The 20,546-nt window shown below is 40.5% G+C and overlaps 1 protein-coding gene across 3 annotated transcripts in view; it reads left to right on the forward strand.

Annotated features, from left to right (window-relative positions):
• Window positions 1–20,546, forward strand: part of ATRN (attractin) — a 504,108-nt gene that overhangs the window by 221,509 nt on the left and 262,053 nt on the right. For all 3 annotated transcript variants that reach the window (XM_029594059.1, XM_029594068.1, XM_029594051.1), the window contains exon 13: window positions 2,928–3,049. In XM_029594059.1, the coding sequence (XP_029449919.1) occupies window positions 2,928–3,049 (122 nt within the window). The remainder of the gene's footprint in view (window positions 1–2,927; window positions 3,050–20,546) is intronic.

Raw genomic sequence — 20,546 nt, forward strand, 5'->3', positions numbered from 1 at the left:
AACTTAATAGCAGGTAAGGGACTTCTCCTCCAAGAACTTATCCAATCCTTTTTTAAAAACAGCTATACTAACTGCACTAACCACATCCTCTGGCAACAAATTCCAGAGTTTAATTGTGCGTTGAGTGAAAAATAACTTTCTTCGATTAGTTTTAAATGTGCCACATGCTAACTTCATGGAGTGCCCCCTAGTCTTTCTATTATGAAAGAGTAAAAAAACCGATTCACATCTACCCGTTCTAGACCTCTCATGATTTTAAACACCTCTATCATATCCCCCCTCAGCCGTCTCTTCTCCAAGCTGAAAAGTCCTAACCTCTTTAGTCTTTCCTCATAAGGGAGCTGTTCCATTCCCTTTATCATTTTGGTAGCCCTTCTCTGAACCTTCTCCATCTCAATTATCTTTTTTGCGATGCGGCGACCAGAATTGTACACAATATTCAAGGTGTGGTCTCACCATGGAGCGATAGAGGCATTATGACATTTTACGTTTTATTCACCATTCCCTTTCTAATAATTCCCAACATCCTGTTTGCTTTTTTGACTGCCACAGCACACTGAACCGATGATTTCAATGTGTTATCCACTGACGCCTAGATCTCTTTCTTGGGTAGTAGCACCTAATATGGAACCCAACATTGTGTAACTATAGCATGGGTTATTTTTCCCTATATGCATCACCTTGCACTTGTCCACATTAAATTTCATCTGCCATTTAGATGCCCAATTTTCCAGCCTCACAAGGTCTTTCTGCAATTTATCACAATCTGCTTGTAATTTAACTACTCTGAACAATTTTGTATCTGCAAATTTGATTACCTGACTCGTCGTATTTCTTTCCAGATCATTTATAAATATATTGAAAAGTAAGGATCCCAGTACAGATCCCTGAGGCACTCCACTGCTCACTCCCTTCCACTGAGAAAATTGTCCATTTAATCCTACTCTGTTTCCAGTCTTTTAGCCAGTTTGCAATCCACGAAAGGACATCGCCACCTATCCCATGACTTTTTACTTTTCCTAGAAATCTCTCATGAGGCACTTTGTCAAACGTCTTCTGAAAATCCAAGTACACTACATCTACTGGTTCACCTTTATCCACATGTTTATTAACTCCTTCAAAAAAGTGAAGCAGATTTGTGAGGCCAGACTTGCCTTGGGTAAAGCCATGCTGACTTTGTTCCATTAAACCATGTCTTTCTATATGCTCTATGATTTTGATGTTTATTTAGAACACTTTCCACTATTTTTCCTGGCACTGAAGTCAGGCTAACTGGTCTGTAGTTTCCCGGATTGCCCCTGGAGCCCTTTTTAAATATTGGAGTTACATTAGCTATCCTCCAGTCTTCAGGTACAATGGATGATTTTAATGATAGGTTACAAATTTTTACTAATAGGTCTGAAAGTTCATTTTTAGTTCCTTCAGAACCCTGGGGTATATACCATCCGGTCCAGGTGATTTACTACTCTTCAGTTTATCAATCAGTCCTTCCACATCTTCTAGGTTCATCGTAATTTGTTTCAGTCCATCTGAATCATTACCCATGAAAACCTTCTGCGGTATGGGTACCTCCCCAACATCCTCTTCAGTAAACACAGAAGCAAAGAAATCATTCAATCTTTCCGTGATCGCCTTATCTTCTTTAAGTGCCCTTTTAACCCCTCAATCATCTAACGGTCCAACTGACTCCCTCGCAGGCTTTCTGCTTTGGATATATTTTTTAAAGTTTTTACTGTGAGTTTTTGCTTCTACGGCCAACTTCTTTTCAAATTCTCTCTTAGCCTGCCTTATCAATGTCTTACATTTAACTTGCCAACGCTTATGCATTATCCTATTTTCTTCTGTTGGATCCTTCTTCCAATTTTTGAATGAAGATCTTTTGGCTAAAATAGCTTCTTTCACCTCCCCTTTTAACCATGCTGGTAATCGTTTTGCCTGCTTTCCACCTTTCTTAGTGTGTGAAATACATCTGGACTGTGCTTCTAGGATGGTATTTTTTTAACAATGACCATGCTTCTTGCACACTTTTTACCTTTGCAGCTGTTCCTTTCAGTTTTTTGTAATTCTTTTTCTCATTTTATCAAAGTTTCCCTTTTGAAAGTTTAGCATGAGAGCCGTGGATTTGCTTACTGTCCCCCTTCCAGTCATTAATTCAAATTTGATCATATTATGATCGCTATTGCCAAATGGCCCCACCACAGTTACCTTTCTCACCAAATCCTGTGCTCCACTGTGCTTCATTATTATCTTGCCCTAACTATTAATTCCTTGCATTTTTCTTTACGGCATGAGCATGGAGTCTGGAGAAAATAGCCCACTGGTGGGGTTGGTGAACAATATGTGAGCAGGGGAGCTGCCCTGCCTATAGTATACCAAATTATTAATTAGGAGCCGTACCAACTCTGCTACAGATTTCTTCTGTTATCACTGAGGTGTGCAGTTCTATACTATGCTGGAATAAGAAGAGGAAGATTGACTAGTTGGTCAGAATAGGAAAATGGTAGAAATGAACTAGATGTTCACTGGCGAGTCATCTGATTTTAGGTTTAAATAAGTTAACTTGCCAGCTTTCCCAGAATATAAAATGTGTGGAAGTCTAAATTATGAACATTTCAAGACTTATGACTGCTTCTTTCATTGCTGTTTATAGGATTACTTGAGTCACAGGAAATCATTTTCAATGTAAAGCTCTGTTCTTGCAATTTTTTAAGCTTGATTTCAAAAATACAAATTTGTTTATAGAAGACTTCCTTCTGTTTTTGGAATTGTATTTGTTATAATAAATATTCATAGTCAAATGGCATGTTTTTGCTAGGAAGTAGATAAAGGTATATGGACATGTTTCTACATTTCCACTTTGTGATTGTTACTCCTATATCTCAGAAAGCTTGATTTGTCATGTATCTTTGTTTTCTTTTCTCTTGAAGATGCAGACAATGAGAAATGTGATCAGTATACAGACTGCTGGAGTTGTACAGCAAATACAAATGGCTGTCAGTGGTGCAATACCCACTGTATCTCTATGAACAGCAACTGCACAGAAAGTCAGGTAAAGTGTGTTTAATAAAGTACATACAGATTTTATATATGTAGTTTTTTATGGTAAATGGAGAATTTTTCAATTTGATATTTTCTCCATAGCCAACAGTGAAACAATAGTTAGAATGTGTACTGTGCATGCTGACACTATATAGCATTTGGGAGGAGGTGAAGGGTTCTTAGAATGAAATTATTCCACTGGTCAACACCTGATGCTTAAAGTTGCCTCATGTCATTGACATTGCACACTCACAAAACCAAATCTGTTGTACCTGTCAAATCAAACCAGTGGGATATAAGCAAACAGGGTTATAGTAAGGGCCAATTAAAACAGAAATTTGATTTTTTAGGGAAGAGGTTCAAAACATTATTCTTGGACTTCTCTTTTCTTGGAAAGCATCTTGCAACTTAAAGTGGGCTCTTCTCTGCTTTCACAAGCATTAGAAGGGACCCATGGAATTCTCAAAAGGGCAGGTTAAGGGAAATTGTCTTCGAAGAGCAGTATCATTATAGCACAGAAATGAGTGACTTGCATCTTGTGTCAACAGGTAGGATTGTTATCTATTGAGCATAATACCGCCTTTCCAAAAAAACCTAATCAAGGCAGGAATCAATAAAATAGAATATATACATAAACAATATAATATAGCAATAAAACAGAGTAGAAAACATACAGATAATATCAAGGTAAATACATAAAAAGATACAACTAAAATAGATTCAATAAAAATGAAGGGCCCTTTTAACCATCGGCTCCAAAATATCAGTTTCATCACAGAAGGATTAATCTGTTAGAAAAGCTTTGTGGACATGTATGGTAGTTTCCTGTGTATCACCATACCAGCAGGCCCTCAGATTTGTTTTCCCTTTTTTCCCCATCTAGAGCTCTCCAACTTAACACTTTTCAATTCTTGCTAGATTTTCTGCATTTTCTTCCTGGCTTATCCCTAGTTAGGTGTTTGAGTGTTCTAGTTAGTTCTTTTACATTGCTGCTTATTAATGTGGTGAGAGAGCATTATTTTTCTTTTTTTTTCTTTTTATTAATTTTTAACATAGTTAACAAGATAACATCTTGTAATGAGAATATAGAGAATAATCCCAAGTTGTTATACAAAGAAAAGAAACATTTTAGGTAATCTTATACAAACTTATTCTCTTAATATTAAGTCCACATAATATAGAGGGGAGGAATACACAACCTCTAATAAAACATCTGTTTACCAACAAGTAAATGCACAGTAACTGCAGAGGAACAAGTTTACTTTTAAGAGGGACTTGAAGCATTTATACCGGATTCTCCAAGCGTAATTGGAGTTTTCCCAATCAAAAATTGAGTCAGTTGGGAGGGGTTCAAAAAATGTTACTCACATATATAACTATGCATTTGCAAGGAAATTTCAAGAGACTCCCCCAGCTGCCAACACTTGAGATTTCATAAGGAGGAAGGCTTTCCTCCTTTTTTTAGTATTCTTGGAGACATCAGGGAATACTCTAACTCTGCAACCAAGGAATACCACATTTCTATGCCTTAAACACATCCTGAGTAACCACTCTTTATCAGGCTCCAACGCCAATGTTACTATTAAAGTTGCAGGAATTGCTTGTTCAGTATCTGATATCTCTAAGATAGCTGAGATATCCAAAGGGGAATCCCCCTCTCTGAATTTCTAGAGCAGGGGCCTCTCTCTGCCCCATTAAATTTCCCGCTCTTGGTAGATAAAATATCTTTGAAATAGGTGGCATTGCTGACTCCTCAATTTGCAGAAGTTCCCGAAAATATCTCTTGAAAATCTCTCTAGGAGAACACAATGTTACTTGCAGAAAGTTTATGAATCTCAGATTACGATTTTTCAATTGGTTATCCAAATTCTCAATTTTAACAGCCATAATCTTCTTATCTTTTATCATTGAAGTCTGCACTTGTTTGAGCCCTTTTATTTGATCTCTACTTGTCATAATTTGTTCCAGATTAGAAGTAGTTTGAGTCAGTGCCCTAACTTTTTCTTCTAACTCTTTTACGTTTGTACTCAATGGTTGCAGAACACATAATATGGAGGTCTTCATCTCCACAATAGATTCCCAGATAGTCTCCAATGAAAAAATGGTAGGTCTTACGACAGTCAGAATCTGGTTGATATTCTCCGCTTGAACACTGATCTCTCCGTTCAAAATGCTTCCTCCTTCACCTTGCTGCCCCAATGGGACTGGACTCCCTGTTGGACTTGCAGCTCCGGTGGTCCCTGCCAGGCTTGGTGCTTCGACACTTTGGTCCAGCATCGTTCCTGTCGCCCCGGCAGTGTTTCTCTCTACAGCAGGGTTCCCAGGTGGAGTTCCCTCGGCGGGGCTAAGAGGGGATAGTGAGCCAAGGAGAGAGGGGAGCTCCTCTTTCCCCTCCTCCACTCTCCAGTGGCTGAGCTCCCGCTACACTTCCTCCACGTAGGACATGAATGTCCATGGGTCTGGTAAGAGGTGTCGTTGGGGAGACCGCAGGGTAAGGCTCCCTCCTCGGCTTTCGCTTCCTACCCATCGAGGCAACAAATATCGCAGGCACTTGTTCAAATAAAACCACGGCGCTAAAGCCGAGCAATGTTACTGTGCGGCCATCTTGGTTCCGTCCCCCTTAGCATTCTTTTTCTAAGTGAAACTGTGTGGTGTTTGCAGCCCCCTTATGTTTGTTTTCCCTTAAGGTACATTCACCTTTTAAGTTTGTTGGTCTTTTTCTTTTTAGTCATATAGCAAGCCAGAGATTTCAAGAAGTGCCTGAATTCTCAGTTGCTGTCTTCTATGGCTCATTGCCCAGACACTTGTAGCACTTGACACACAGGCCACAGCATCTTTGGGTGTGTTACCTTTAAGAGGTTGTTGAGAGCAGTTTGGACCCAGTAGGAGATGCTGTGCAACTCCCTGTCCAGAAGAAATAAAGTCCAGTTAAAGGCCTATTTCGCCAATGGATAAGGTCCAGCCAGCCATGGCTGCACTGGTGGCCCAGGTCTTGTTGAAGCAGCCCATGGCTGCTCTAACATCTTAGAACAAGGATAAGTCCAGGAACCAGGATAATATCCCATTCCTCTTGCTCATATTATCCCATGAACTCTTTAGTTGAAATAAATGAGCACTAATCCTCCAGTGGAAGGCTTAGGACATTAGCATGCCTCCTCAGTGCATGATTCTGAAGTTCTTGGTATGTTGGTGGTTGTCCATGTTCCGAAGTGGCTAGTCAAGGCTGTTCACTTTAAGTCCAAAACATACCAGTCTCCCAAGGGCCATCCACAGGGTTTGAGTAATACCACTGCTGGTCTTTAAGGATATATAATTCTCCACCCAGTCTTGTTACTGGCAGCATTTAGAATGAAGATAGATAATATTATCTCCAACTTGGTTATTTAATGCTTCAGATAGGCCAACTTATTTGTGTAAGGCACTTAACCAACAGACATTGAATGATCTTCAGGTGTCAGCATTATGATCGCCTAGAATATCAGTATCAGGTTGGTCCTTTGTGCTGGGTTTGACTGTGCTAGATAGACTACCTCTTTGGTTTGCTTCATGTCATTGACCATATCTACCATCACTCTGGGAAGGTGTCGGGGCAAAAAGGTTTTGATGGGTCTTGAAATAGCCTGCTGGGTAAAAGACTGAATCCTGCTGCCTGAGCCTCTGGATGATACTGGTAAAGCCATATTATGGAAGGCAAAAGACCTGATATTAAGCTTGATGGAAGCACTAGATGCTCATCCCTGAAGATCTAGATTGGACTTTGGGAGCACCTTCTGGTTCCTGGAAATTTGAGGGCTGCTTAGCTATGCTGTGGAACCCAGATGAGATGTGTTCCTTGAAGTAAATTGCTGTGAAGTACCGTGTGGACCTGGTGAATTATATGTGAAAGTAAACATGTATACTTTGACCCTGGAACTGGACCTATTAGTACCAGGAATTGACTTTGCCTTGTCATTTAACTTGTAACTGTGAACTGTCTCTTCTCCATGCCTTGAGGGCATATATAATTTTGTGTATCTTTGAAATTGGTTAACTAGTTTCCTGTTTGTGTTAACCTTAATGTCTAAGAATAAATTGTGTTGAACCAGCAAAAAAAATACGATCTCAGTTACTCAGACTAGGAAACTGACAAAATTTCTTATTAAATCTTGTCCTTTAGTGCCCTTTGTACCTAAGCTGATCTGTTCTCAGATTCCTTAATTCTTGGAGGGGTCAGTCTGAAGAATCTAAGGTCTCTGAACATGATTCGTTTGTCAAGAATAGTATTGGAGAGGATTATTCTTCATTTTTCACTTAGGAATCTTTTCTGATATTTCTTTCCTCCTCAAAATTTGTGCAGAGGATGGTAGACTGTCCCATTTGATTTGCAGATCTGAGAAGAGCACAGAGCCCCTTCCTTGGCCTTTCGAAGTATCTATATGCACCAAAAGTTATTGGTAGTTTTTGTCTGCCCTTTCTTGCAGGAACATCTACTCTCTATGCACCTTGTTACTAAGAGGGCACATATGAAATAACATGTCTAGGCAGCTTCAGGATTCAAAAAGATTTTCCTCCCAGGGACATAGTAGTTGAATCTACTCTCAAGAGGTCCAAGAAACTAAAATTGCATATATTTGTCCCTCTAGGCTATTAGCATAGGTCTCTAGACCTTATTGGGAAATGACTAAGAACTTTATGCTCTCTTACTGCATGGCCAGTTAACAGCTGTGCATGTCAATTATTTGTACACCATTTGCAAAAAAATTACAAAGGTTTACCCAGTTTCTTCCTTGAAAAACAGGAAGAATTCCTTTCTTTTATGGAGAGAGGGGAGGAGTCTGACACATCACAGGCCAACCAGAGTAGACTTATTGAAATGGCATTGAGAAATGCTTTCATGACCATTTGTAAGGGCATTTGGAGTTTTGAACCCTTGCCCTGGGAGGTATGGTATTAAAGCTCTAACAGACAGCCTCTCAGTTTGTGGGACCTGAGAAAATAGTAGTTCTGTTGGTCTTAGGTATTCTTGGATGAAGCTATGCCTAATCAGGTAGTAATTTCCTAGCAAGTAGATCTGCCCTGTCTATGCAGCTGATTTTAAGTGTTAGCCAGCAGGGAGTTCCTTGCTGATTACAACATTGTTTCTAAGAGGATGGGATTTGAGACAGGTCATAATGAACATGCAGAACTATGTTGGATCTTCACCCCTGTAGTGTGGCCATTGCCTTGTATTACCTAGTGGAAATAAGAGATACTGGCAAATATATACAATAGCTTGCAAAAGTGTTCAATCCCCTAAAAAGAAGATTTGTGTGGATTCAAATGCCATTTGCACAGATTGTTCCAGATATTAAGTTTATTTCAAACCAGTATGCTTTTAAAGTAAGTTGTCAGTCACAATTCATTATTACTTTGCATTTTTTGTAAGTTAAAATTAAACATTGAAAAATGATGCTTGCCCAAGTATTCAACCCCTTCAGTAGTACTTGGTAGAGGCAACTTTTGCTGCAATAACAACTTTACGTATATTGGGGTAAGTTTCTACCAGCTTTGCATACTGTTTGAGAATGATTTTTGATCATTCTTCCTGGCAGATTTGGTCCAGGTTGTTCGGGTTGGTTGGATGAAGCTTATGGACTGCAATTTTTAAATAGTGCCACAGATTCTCTATTGGATTGAGATCTGGACTTTGACTTGGCCATTGTAGAACATTCACCTTTGTTCTCCAACCACTTCTGTGTTGCTTTGGCCTTGTGCTTGGGATCGTTATCCTGCTGAAAAAAACAAATCCCCCCACATTTGTTTTTTTAGCAGACTGAAGCAGGTTGTCTTTCAATATCTTCCTGTATGTTGCACCAACCATTTGTCCTTCAGTTTTAACAAGATGCCCAATCCCCCACTGTGGAAAAGCATCCCACAACATGATGCTACCAACCCTGTACTTTACTGTTGGGTTAGTATTTGCTGAAGAAAGAACAATGTTGGGTTTGTGCCATACATAGCATTTTGAATTTTGGCCAAAAATTTATTTTTGTCTCATCTGGACCACAAAACCATATCCTACATTTTAGCTGGGTCTCTCTAGCCATACTTCCATGCAGGCCAGTTGTATGCAGAGCTCTTAAAATGGTTGACTGGTGCACCTCCATTCCAGTCTCGGCTTCTGAACTCTTTATCTCCTTCAAAATGATTGTTGGCCTCTGAAGCTTCCCTCTCAAGTCGTCTTCTTGCTCTGCTGAATTATGAGCGACTGCCTTGTCTAAGGAGTGTCTGAGTGGTATGATGCAGCTTCCATTTCCTCACAGTTGATCCAGCTGTGCTCACTGGGATATCCAAGCACTTGGATATTTTGTAGCCTTTTCCTATCTTGTACATATCTATAACTTTTAGTCCAGGTGTTTCCTGGTTCCCAGGAAAATAAGGGGATTGAGATAAATCTTTGACCTGAAGGTGCAGAACACTCCCTTGATGAAGGAACAGTTCAGAATTTTCCTAGACACTCTTCTTCTTTTTCTGACTTAGAAGACTGTCTGTGCTACCTTGACCTCAAGGATGTCTGTATTCACAATGGAATGCTTTCAACTCACAGGGATTAACTCAGCTTTGTGTTGGGAGCACAGCACTTTCAGTACTGCTTTCTACTTTTTGGGGCTAGCCTTTTCTCTGGATTTTCAGTAAATGTCTGTCACTGTGGCATATTTATATAGGGAAATGCTTGTGTTTCATATTTAGATAATTGTGTAATAGCATATTTCAGTTAGGGACAGATGAATCAGTGCAGTTGACCATCTGGGTGATGCGGTCACTAGAGTTGATGATCAGCTTTTTCAAATCTCATCTTCACCTGTTATTTGTTGGTTTCTACTGGAAATAACTCAGGCTAAGGTCTGTCTCCTGATGTTAGGATAAATGGCATTATTACTACAGTAGGGGAGGCAATTCGGAGTCTATAGACAATCTTGTTAGTATAGAGTGATTTTGATCTCATTTGTGCAACAGTGTTACTTCTGTGGCAAGTCTGTGGTATCAGGCCACTCAAACTATAGGACTGTTTTTGGATTACTCTTGTTGTGGTTCTTCTCCCATTCAACATGATCCAGGGACATTTTTTCAAGATTTTGATGCATCAAATTGTGCACGTCTATGGGTTCACTTCGGCTGGGGGACTTATCTGGAGGAGAGCTTCATATGCAGGGGCCCTATTTTCTCCAAGAATAAATGCATATAATTCTGCTTGGGATGATAGCAGTTTTGAACATTCTACTGGCGTTCACAAAGCAGGTCTCAAACAAAATTTGTCGTAGTGAAAACAATCAGTTATTTTGTACCTGAACAAGCAGAAAGCTGTTAAAATTTGAAACTGGGCATCCTCTCGTGCAGCAACCCTAAAGGGTCCTTACCAGACATGAAGAAATAAATCTCCTGTAAGACAGAGTTGAGTCACATGGTTATGCCCCTGTGAGTTGTCCCAGAATTACTATGTAAAGAACTGAATTTTTCTCATGATAGGTCTGCCTGAGGTCAATTTTGCAGCATTATTGAACAGGAAAGTTACCAGTCTTCTGATTTTAGTTGTTTGCTTTACGCTGGATGATGATGTACAAATGGTAACATGTCAGCTCAGACTTCCAGGAGGAGATTAAAATTTTAATCATCCTCTTGACCAAATGGCAGATTAAGCATCAACCCATACAAACTTGAAGCTTTGTGGACTATTTCGAAATCTGCTATTGTAAAAGCCACCCCTGTGGTGGCAAGGATTGTTACCCTGCTCAAGGAAGTAGTTACCGTTTTAGGGATCAACCTGGAAAGAACATTTTTTATGAAAAACAAAATCTCATCACTGATTCAAAATACTTTTTTCTACTTGCTGCTGCTTCGCTACCTTAAACCTTTTCTTGGAAAATTGGATTTAATTCTGTTTATTCATTCTCTGGATCTCATAAGACTAGACTATTGTAATTCACTTTATGTGGATTTATCAAATAGGTCATTGAAAAGGTTACAGCTTCAAAATATAGTGGTTAGAGTGATTTTTAGCTGATCCAAATTTGTTTGAAACACCTTACTTTCTAGAGGATCTAAATCAGATTTCAGTGAGGTATACAGTTCAAGATCTTATTTCTTGTCTTTAAATCATTGTGTAGGGACTGACCCCAATATCGAATAAATTTGCTGATCAAATATAAGGTGGGGAGAACACTATGGTCCTGTCAGCAGAGTCTTTGAATACTGCCTTCCCTCCATAAAAATTTAACAGGAAATGACAAGGTTTTCATGTACCAAGCACCCATCTTGTGGAATGCTATATTTATTATTTCAAGCATCGCAAGAGCTAGATTTTTTATTTGTAATTTATGAAAATAGTGAAGATGTATTTTAATCAGACTTTTAATGTTTAGGAAGACATATTCTTATTTTGGGACTGCTGTGCCCTGTTTTTTATTCAGTGTGTGTGTGTGTGTGTGTGTATATATATATATATATATATATATATATATATATATATATATATATATATATATATATATATATATATATAAATAAAATAAGGTTTGAGATTGCCATATGTTTGCGTGGAATGTGGGATTTTTTTTTTTGTGCTGCTGATTTGGGATTTTTTTGTGTCAATAAGCTGGCTGAATTAACCATATGTGGGTGATGTCATCCGGCACCAAATGGACTTTACTCCCAGCTAGTAGAGCTTTTAACTCTATTGAGGATGTGTGGGAATTCCCATCCCCAGGGCTGAAGTAAGTTGTAAAACAAAAAAAGAAGAGAAAAAAGGTAGGGAGGAAAGGGCGGGGGAGGTAAGGGAAGGTGGGGTAGGGAACGGGGGAAGGCAGCTCGGCTTGGCGCAGACTTGGCACTGCAAGGTGCACAATTGAGCATCCCCTTGTGCGCGCCGACCCCTGATTTTATAACTTGCACGCGCAAGTTATAAAATTGGGCATACATGTGTGCGCCGGATAGTGTGCACACCCTTTTAAAATCTACCCCTAAATGCAGAATAGAATCTTTATGGGTAGAAATCCCATGTGTGTTGGGGAAGAGTATAACAATAGGAGTACACTACTGTCCACCTGGTCAAAATTGATGAGACATTAAATGGTAAGAGAATTTAGGGAAGATAATCAAATTGGTAGTGCAGTAATAATGGGACATTTCAATTACCTCAATATTGTCTGGGTAAATGTAACATCAGGGCATGCTAGAGAGATAACCTGGATGGAATACATGACAACTTTATAGAGCAATTGGTTCAGGAACAGATAAGAGAGGGAGCTATTTTAGATCTAATTTTTAGTTGAGCATAGGATTTGGTGAGAGGTAACAGTAGTGTCATCTCTTTACAATAGTGATCATAACATGATTGAATTAATGACTAGACTGGATGGTATATAACCCTCTCAATGCATCAATGCAACTATCTGGTGCAGTAGTCCCATCAGTGCACAGTGTTTAGTCACTGCTAATGCATAGCGCATGGACATACAGTACTGGTGTCTCTTTAATGCAAGCTTACTCAGTGCTTATCGACATACTTGTTGTCTATGCAATCCTGCTTGGCACAGTCTTTGACACATTCAAAGTAGACTTCCTCCAAATCCTCAAAGCACTTGGCACCTTTGAGGTATAAATCTTCTGCACATTCAGCACTGATTCTGATACAGTATTACATAACACATCAAACTCTGGATCTTGGGCATTTTGCACCCATACCTTCAACTCTATGCTGAGTGACCAAAGCCAGGTGCAAGATTACCTCCTCCCATTACTAGAGCCTTTATGCCATTAAGGCTATTGGCAGAAGGATTATATCTGGAACACCTTATTCAAACTGTTCTCTGATACCACTTATCTCGAATAAGTCTCTTGTTCAAGAGAAGAAACCCATTTTAGTCTCAGAAGATGATGTTCCATCACCTATCCCAGGTCAGAAGGGACATGTCAGTCGCACGACCAAATAGTGGATTTGATTAAGAATTTTTCTCCGACTAAAGAAACATGACCAACTCTCCATCCTCTGCTTTTCAACAGTACTATGGTAGTTCCACAAGGTTGCCATAGTGATGTTGGAAAATAGGGTATACACATAATCAGAACCACTTCTGAGAGGCTTTTCATCATCCCATTCATTCTGTCGCAACAGAGTCCAGTTTTGCAGAGGTTGCAGACCAGATATTCTCTGCTTAGAAACAACCAGCAGAGTCCCCTGAATCACCATCCTCATAATTGGGGTCTTGGATTAGTTTTCCCACATCCTTGGGTTCTAAGGAAGGTTCAACAGGAATACCTTCTAATCTGCTTCCAGATCCCTCAGAGCATACCTATCCTCTAGAAGATCTCACTTATTCTAAGTTTATAGAGAAATTGGAAACCACAAATTGACTGTCCAAAAAGAGAGAGACCCACAAGTGGAAGTCTTTCTTTTTCAAAATCTGGATACTCCTGAACCAGTGACTTTCAGTTACAAATAATGTTAGAAAATTCTGTTACCTGTGCTCCCGCAGCAAGGAAATTATATCATAAGTATAGAGTTGCAAAATCACCTTGTTTTTGACTGTTCTGTTGCCTCATTTGTCTACTGTCATAGAGTCCGCACTGAAAACTCAAATTTAATCAAATTCATCTCCCAGGATTCTTGACAGTTCTGGAACGAAAGTATTTCAGAGCTTAGTGCTAACTGCTTGTCTTGCTGTTAATCAGTCTTATATCTGTATAAATGTATGCAAAAACGTAAACCTTTCCTTCAACCTAGTGAAGGTGGAAATTATCTTCCTCATCCTCTTCTAAACACAGTAGAGGATATACAACATCTTGTTCAGTTTATGAATCATTTGATGCAGTATCATGCACCACATCTGCCTCCATAGGAGCTTGATGTGTGGCCTGGTTAAAAACCAGAAATATTCGTGATTACAAAAAAAAAAATTGGTGATTGTGCCTAGTCTTGGGGAGCAATCTTTTGGAGGAAAAACTCAGCTCAAAGAACAGAATGTGGAGGTCTAATCCTTCTCAAAAGGGGCCCAAGCAACCTTCTACTTCGAGGTGCTCTTTCTACTTTTATAAGAGGCTGTACTTTCATAGGCACATATTCCACCTTTTTCAAAGTTACTGACTCCTATCTTTTCTGGCTCAGCAACAGCAGCAACTTCCACTTAGACCTTGTCACTGTGAATGCTGGCAACCTAAGGTGGCACAGTCTGCATAGCCAAAGCCTGGGCTTAGTTTTTAATCCCCTTCAACCTTTATCAGTACACATTCCAGTGAGGGGAAGAATCCAGACCTTCCTGGAGGAGTGGCATCAGATAACAAAGGGCCCCTGGGTCTTCCAGATTGTGGATACCAGTTGCATTTCTCCTGGCTGCCATCGCTTCCTCATTGTTCAACTCAGTCCATATCTCCCTCACATAGCACAACTCCATCTGAAAATGGAATCTCTTCAGCAATGGGTATTAGTTCCTATGTCCCATTTTTCTGAGAGTAGACCCTGCACTGTTAATTCAAGATGAAGGAACTCTGTTTCATCCGAACCTCCCAGCCCTCTACTTGATGGAGTTTCAACATGCAGTGTTAGACTAGTATTTATCAAGAAAGATTGAGGAAATATTTTTGCCTAGAAAGCAATCAGAAGAGCCTAAGATTTCAAATGGAAAAGATTTTCCATATGGTATTAACAAAATGCCTTGGACCCATTTTCTTATGAATCCAAGCAATTACTGACTGACTCACTCTCTGGCCTTGCTACATCTTTTGTAAGGATACATCTCAGTGCCATAGCGACCTACCATGTTATGATTGATAAACCAATCTGAACTCACCTGTTGGTGTCAACATTTCTGAAAGACTTATGGCAGGTTAAACCTCCAGTGCAGAAACCTTCAATTCCATGGGACCTGAACATCATTCTCTCTCAGTTCATGAAACTACCTTTCGAATCATTTGAATCTTCTCATCTAAATTATTGATATGGAAAGTAGTGTTTCTTGTAACTTCTGCTTGAAGAATCAGCAAACACCAAGTGCTGGTTCACTATCCACCATATTGCAATTCTTCCATAATATGGTGGTGCTACAACTCACTGTTTCTTCCAAAGATTCTCTGCTTTCCATATTAATCCATTGCTCTGCCTCCCTTCTTTCCCAGGCCAAATGGGCATGAAGATGCGAAGAACCTTCATACTTTGGATTGCAAAAGAGCCTTAGCCTATTATAAGAGAAGCACTCAACTGCATAACCAGACTTCTCAGCTTTTCGCATCTTATGATCCTTATTCATTTGGCATAGCAGTCATTAAGCACACCTTGTTGAACTGAGTAGCGAATTATATTTAGCACTGCTACATAGTCGCAGGCCAACAAAGCAGACTCTGTCAAATCTCACCAAATTAGATCAATGGCCTCATCCATCGCTTACTCCCAAGAGGTGCCTTTTGAAAACATCTGCAAAGGTGCAATGTGATCATTAGTACACACTTTTACATCCTCCTACTGTCTAGACAATATCTCAAGGACTGAAGTAAATTTGGATAAGCAATTTTTCATAACTTGCTCTCACAGTAGTCTACTCTTCACAATGGAGTCTAGGTTGCTTATTCAGTAGGTTCTGTGCTACAACCCTCTGCTTAGAACTACCCATATGTCATAGCTATTTCAACCTGCTTATCAATGGAGAAAGCAGGTTTGCTTACTGTAAATGGTGTTTTCTCTAGATACAAAGCATTAGTCATGCTAAATACCTGTCCACTTCCCTGAAGAGTAGAGTACCTGGCTAGGATTAGCTCTGATGTTGACTGAGGAGGCTCATGAGGCAAACCCATGTGGGAGTTCCTGTTCATGCTCAGAACAGCGGGAGGAGGAATAGTCTAGTGGTTAGAGCAGTGGACTATGAGCCAGGAGACCAGGGTTCGAGTCCTGCTGTCACTCCTTGTGACCTTGGGCAAGTCACTTTACCCTCCATTGCCTCAGGTACAAAAAACTTAGATTGTAAGCCCTCTGGGGATAGAGCAATACCTACAGTACCTGAATGTAAACCGGTGTGATATCTCAATTGAGATCAAATGTCGGTATATAAAAATAATAAATACAAATAAAATAAATAAAATAAAGCTTTACTAGCTAGGAGAGATGAGTTTGTTTGGTATTGCTGGATGATGTCACCCATATGTCATTGCTAATTTATCCTGCTATCTACTGAAAACACCATTTATGGTAAATAAACTTGCTTTGATAGGGTATTTATTTGTAATTGATTGTTTATATTTGTTTTATGATATCTTATGATATTTTTCTATTTGTTTTTTGTGCTATTTTGTTTGTAGTTTTCTGTTTTTAATTTTGTCAACTGCCTTAATTTGATGAAAGATGGTATATAAACAATTTAAGTTGCTCCAGTAGAGATCATAAAGTACGCTAGCAGCAGATGCTGTCTCTTCTGATATTCCTGGTGGCCAAAACTTTGGTGTAATGGAATGACCCATTTCCCCCCTCGTATGTGCATGACCAGTCTAGAGGCCTGGTCCACCTTAAATACCAACCTAATTTCCACAGAGGGAGTGAGCTCTGTGGGTGGGAACCTTCTAGGGCAGGGAGAATCCTGAGGGTGGGACTAGCTGAGGAGCATAAGAGTGTAAGCCTAGCTGGGCTCAGGAGGCCCTACGTTTCCAGAAGAGGCAGTTCCTGTAAATGTGCTGACCCAAAGGGGCTAGGCAATGGGAAGTGTACTGCAAAGATAGGCAGTCATTCTATTGTGTTGAAGTGCTGTAAATTGAATAGTTTTAATCTGCATTAGAAAAGGCTGGAATTTCTGTGGCTTTGTGCCTTCAGCCTTGGAGACGTCTGTTTCCCACATATGGTTTCAAAAGGATTTTTTTTCAATGCTGGGCACAGAGCAAAACCCCCAAGTTTCTAAGGGAGGGTTGTGAGGCCTGCCAAAGACGTTGGAGGCAAAGGGGTGTGGTTCAGGGAGCACAATGAAGGAGAGCTTTGCTCTTAAACTGTGTACAATAGCACTGGAAGATAGAGGCTTGTGGGCTCATAGAGGAACACAGAAAAAAACAAATGAAAACTGCCTTTAAACTACTCTGTGGGGCCTATGGTCAGTGAAGGTTTTTCTTTGCAGACTAAGGGGAGAAACCCTGTCTGGAGTTCGGTACTGACTCTACTGGATATAACAGTTCTGTGAGGCAGGGTTTTTGTTTTTTTTAGCTTTTCAAGAAAGAAGAAAAAAAAAAGTAGTTGTGTGCTGTGGCTGGAACAGGGCATGGCCCAGAGTGAAACTGCTAGCAAATGCAGGAGCCAGAGAGCTTAAAGGCCTGGGGCAGTAATACTGACAACCTAATCTGGATCCAGTGGGTGTACTTCAATGCAGGTAGAAGAAGAAAGAGAAGCCATTGTGCTTGAGTAGCCATGTTCTGTGTAATGGGAGTTCCTCATCAGGTCTCGGTGGATAGAGAGAACCTGAAATTGAAAGGCCAGCCAGATCAGTGGGGCCCCCCTTAACTTAACAACCATTACCCCCCCTTCCCCCCCACATCACTGTACCCCCCCTCCCACTCTCCTCCTCCTCCTCCCACCCCAACACCCCCATCCTCCCTCTCCTCTCCAATACCATATACCTGACACCTTTGTGAATAGTTAAAGACCTGACACCTTGTGAATAGCTGTAAATCTAAATAATGTTTACCTATGTTTATCTACTCTAAATTATTGTAAAGCCTGTTGCTACATTACCTATGTTTATCTACTCTAAATTATTGTAAAGCCCGTTGCTACGTTACGTTACACTGTGAACCGGGGTGATGTTTTTAATGTGCCCCGGTATATAAAAAACTCTTAAATAAATAAATAAATTAATTAATTAAATGGCAGCAGCTGGTCACTGAATAAGAGATTGCTGCAAAGATGACCCAATTGGAGGTGGAGATAAGGCAAGTCACCACTAGAGAGAACAGTATGGTAGTGAGTGAACTGAAAAAATCTGCCAGCATGCCTAAAATGAAGCCAAAGCTGTAGAGCTCCTGGGAGCTGAAAGAGCACAGCAACCTTTGGAGTTATATGACCGGCACTTGACCCTTCAAAGAGAATACCACTCCAGAGGGAGTGGAAAACATCAATGGGGCTGAAGCCCATGCAGGTCCTACAATGACTTTATTACCTGAGAGAGGTCTCCCAAAGAGCCAAAAATGGAGCAGGAAGAATCCTGAGGGAAGTTGCAGGGAATCCTGAGGTTGGTGCTACAGGAGGTCCCAAGGAAGGCCCTGTAGGATGTGCAAACATTGAAAAGAGCCTGGGAGAGGGCCACACAGACAGTCGAAGGGGGCTCTACTTGATGGCCTTCGAGAGGCAGTGTTGAGCCTGAGAGAGAGGTGCTGCCAGGGGACCAAATGAAGAGGCTGCAGAGGCAGGGAGAGTCTCCTAGCAAAAGGGAGCACAGAGGAACTAATGGATGGCAGTGACCAGGAGTCAGCAAGAGCCGCGATGGTTGCCAGAAGGTGCTGGTAGAGACAGACAGAGGAGGCACAAGTCAACACAGATAGGACTGAAGAGTGTGCACTGCAAGTCCCACAGCCAGTCCAAGGAGTCCCACTAGGGTGGAAATTTAATCTGGAGCTACAGATGGGCTCAAATAAAGGACTGTGGGCATACACTTGGCGAGAGCCACAGTGGGTAGTATTAACAGTGTTGTCTGAAGTAACCCTACTGTGTGGAAGTGAGTCTGACCCTAGATTCCTGACCCCAAGCCTAGCTGATGGGAGGCTAAATGAACGGGAGTGGGGTGTGTGATACTTCCCTGGATGGATCCAGGGGGAGTTAGTGATGCTCAGACCAGTGAGTCTAGCTGGGGTGGGGTTGTAATGGAGTGACCCCTTTTTCCCCCCTTGTTGTATGGGCAGGACTAGACTAGAGGTCTGATTCACTTTAAATCCTAATCAAAATCTGAGGGAGAGAGCTCTGTGGGCTTTACCCTGTTGGAGCAGGGAGAAGCCTGAGGGCGGGTCCAGCTGAGGAGTTTGAGTGTAAGCCCAGCTGGGTTTAGGAGGCCCCAGTATCTCCAGGAGAGGCAGCTCCTGTAAATCTGTGCTGCCCCAAAGCCCAGAGAGTGGGAACTGTACTGCAGAGTTAGGCAGCCATTCTATTGTGTTGAAGTACTGTAACTTGAAAAAAGTTTTATCTGCATTGGAAAAGGCTGGAATCTGTTTGGCGTTATGCCTCCAGCCTGGGGAAACACATCTGTTTCCCACACTTGGTAAAAGGCAACCAGAGAACTGGGTTCCTCATAGCTCAAATTTTGCCAAAATAAGCATTTCCCCTCCCCCCTCCACCTTCCACTTTTTGGTAGATGCCATTTAATAAACCCATAGTCTGAAATGTTCTCCAAATCTGATCACTCAGAAATAAGGAATATGGTGCAACCCTACATCCAGTGTGGCCCTTATAAGCCTGCATGTTTAAAGTGATATAATATGATCCTACTACTTCTTGTTGCAAAATAGATATGTATAAAAGACAAAGTTGGCATTTTTTCCACAAAAATATTTAGGCTAGTCTATTGACAATTGCTATGTTTTTTTGAAGGCAACACTTAGCTTGAGAGTCACATGGAGAGGTAATGTCTCCATATGAGTTAATTTTGTACATACTTTGACAAGAATGAACATCACCTTGGTCTGGCTTCACAGGAGGTACTCGTAATCAGAGAAAGTGAAATTCCTGATCTGTAAAGGACTGTTATATGATGAGAGCAGAACAAGGAACCATACACCCTGTCTGCCTCTCTGGGAGTTGTTTCTGCATCTTTTCCTTGTATTAGCTTATTAATGAACTGAGAGGCTGTTGGTCTGGTGAGAATCAGGAACCCAGCACATATGCAGCAAAGCTATCCTAGAAAGCTCCAGAACCATTCTGCAAATCAGAACAAGATGTAATTATATGACTTGTGTATTCCTCGTTGCTCTATCAGAGAACCCATTTAGATAAGTCATTTTGCATAATTTTTTCTGCTCTAATTTGTCATGGTAATTGATTGTAATGCTGCAAAGCTGATTCTGGACACACCTACATTGTTTTTCCAGTGTACAGAGTTTTTTTTTCTCTCTAGCACATTGCAGTTCCTGGATCTCCCTGGATCCCGCTTCTTTATCTTTTCATCTCTATTGATAGAGAGAACGCAGTTTTCCACAGCTCTATTCAAAGATAAAAATACTCAGTTTTAATCATTCATCCCATAATAATCACTTGGAAATATTTTCTGGATTTTTATTTTTTTGTAGCACATACAAATGTTTTAGAAGGACTGAGCATCAGCAGCTGTTGGGGTGTTTAAGAGTAGAATGAAAAATAAAAGGCTGAGGAAAAGGAAACATTAAAAGAATCCATGACACTATGTGAAACTGCATACTTATAGCTGTTTATGACCAAATACTTTACTATATCATATTTGTTTCAATATGTTAGTTTATACAAGAACAGATGTAAGTGATCAGGATGTTTTATATAAGAACAAGCCGTTAAGCCCGTAACAACGGGC

Source organism: Rhinatrema bivittatum, chromosome 1 (assembly GCF_901001135.1).
Source record: "Rhinatrema bivittatum chromosome 1, aRhiBiv1.1, whole genome shotgun sequence".
Lineage (NCBI taxonomy): Eukaryota > Metazoa > Chordata > Amphibia > Gymnophiona > Rhinatrematidae > Rhinatrema > Rhinatrema bivittatum.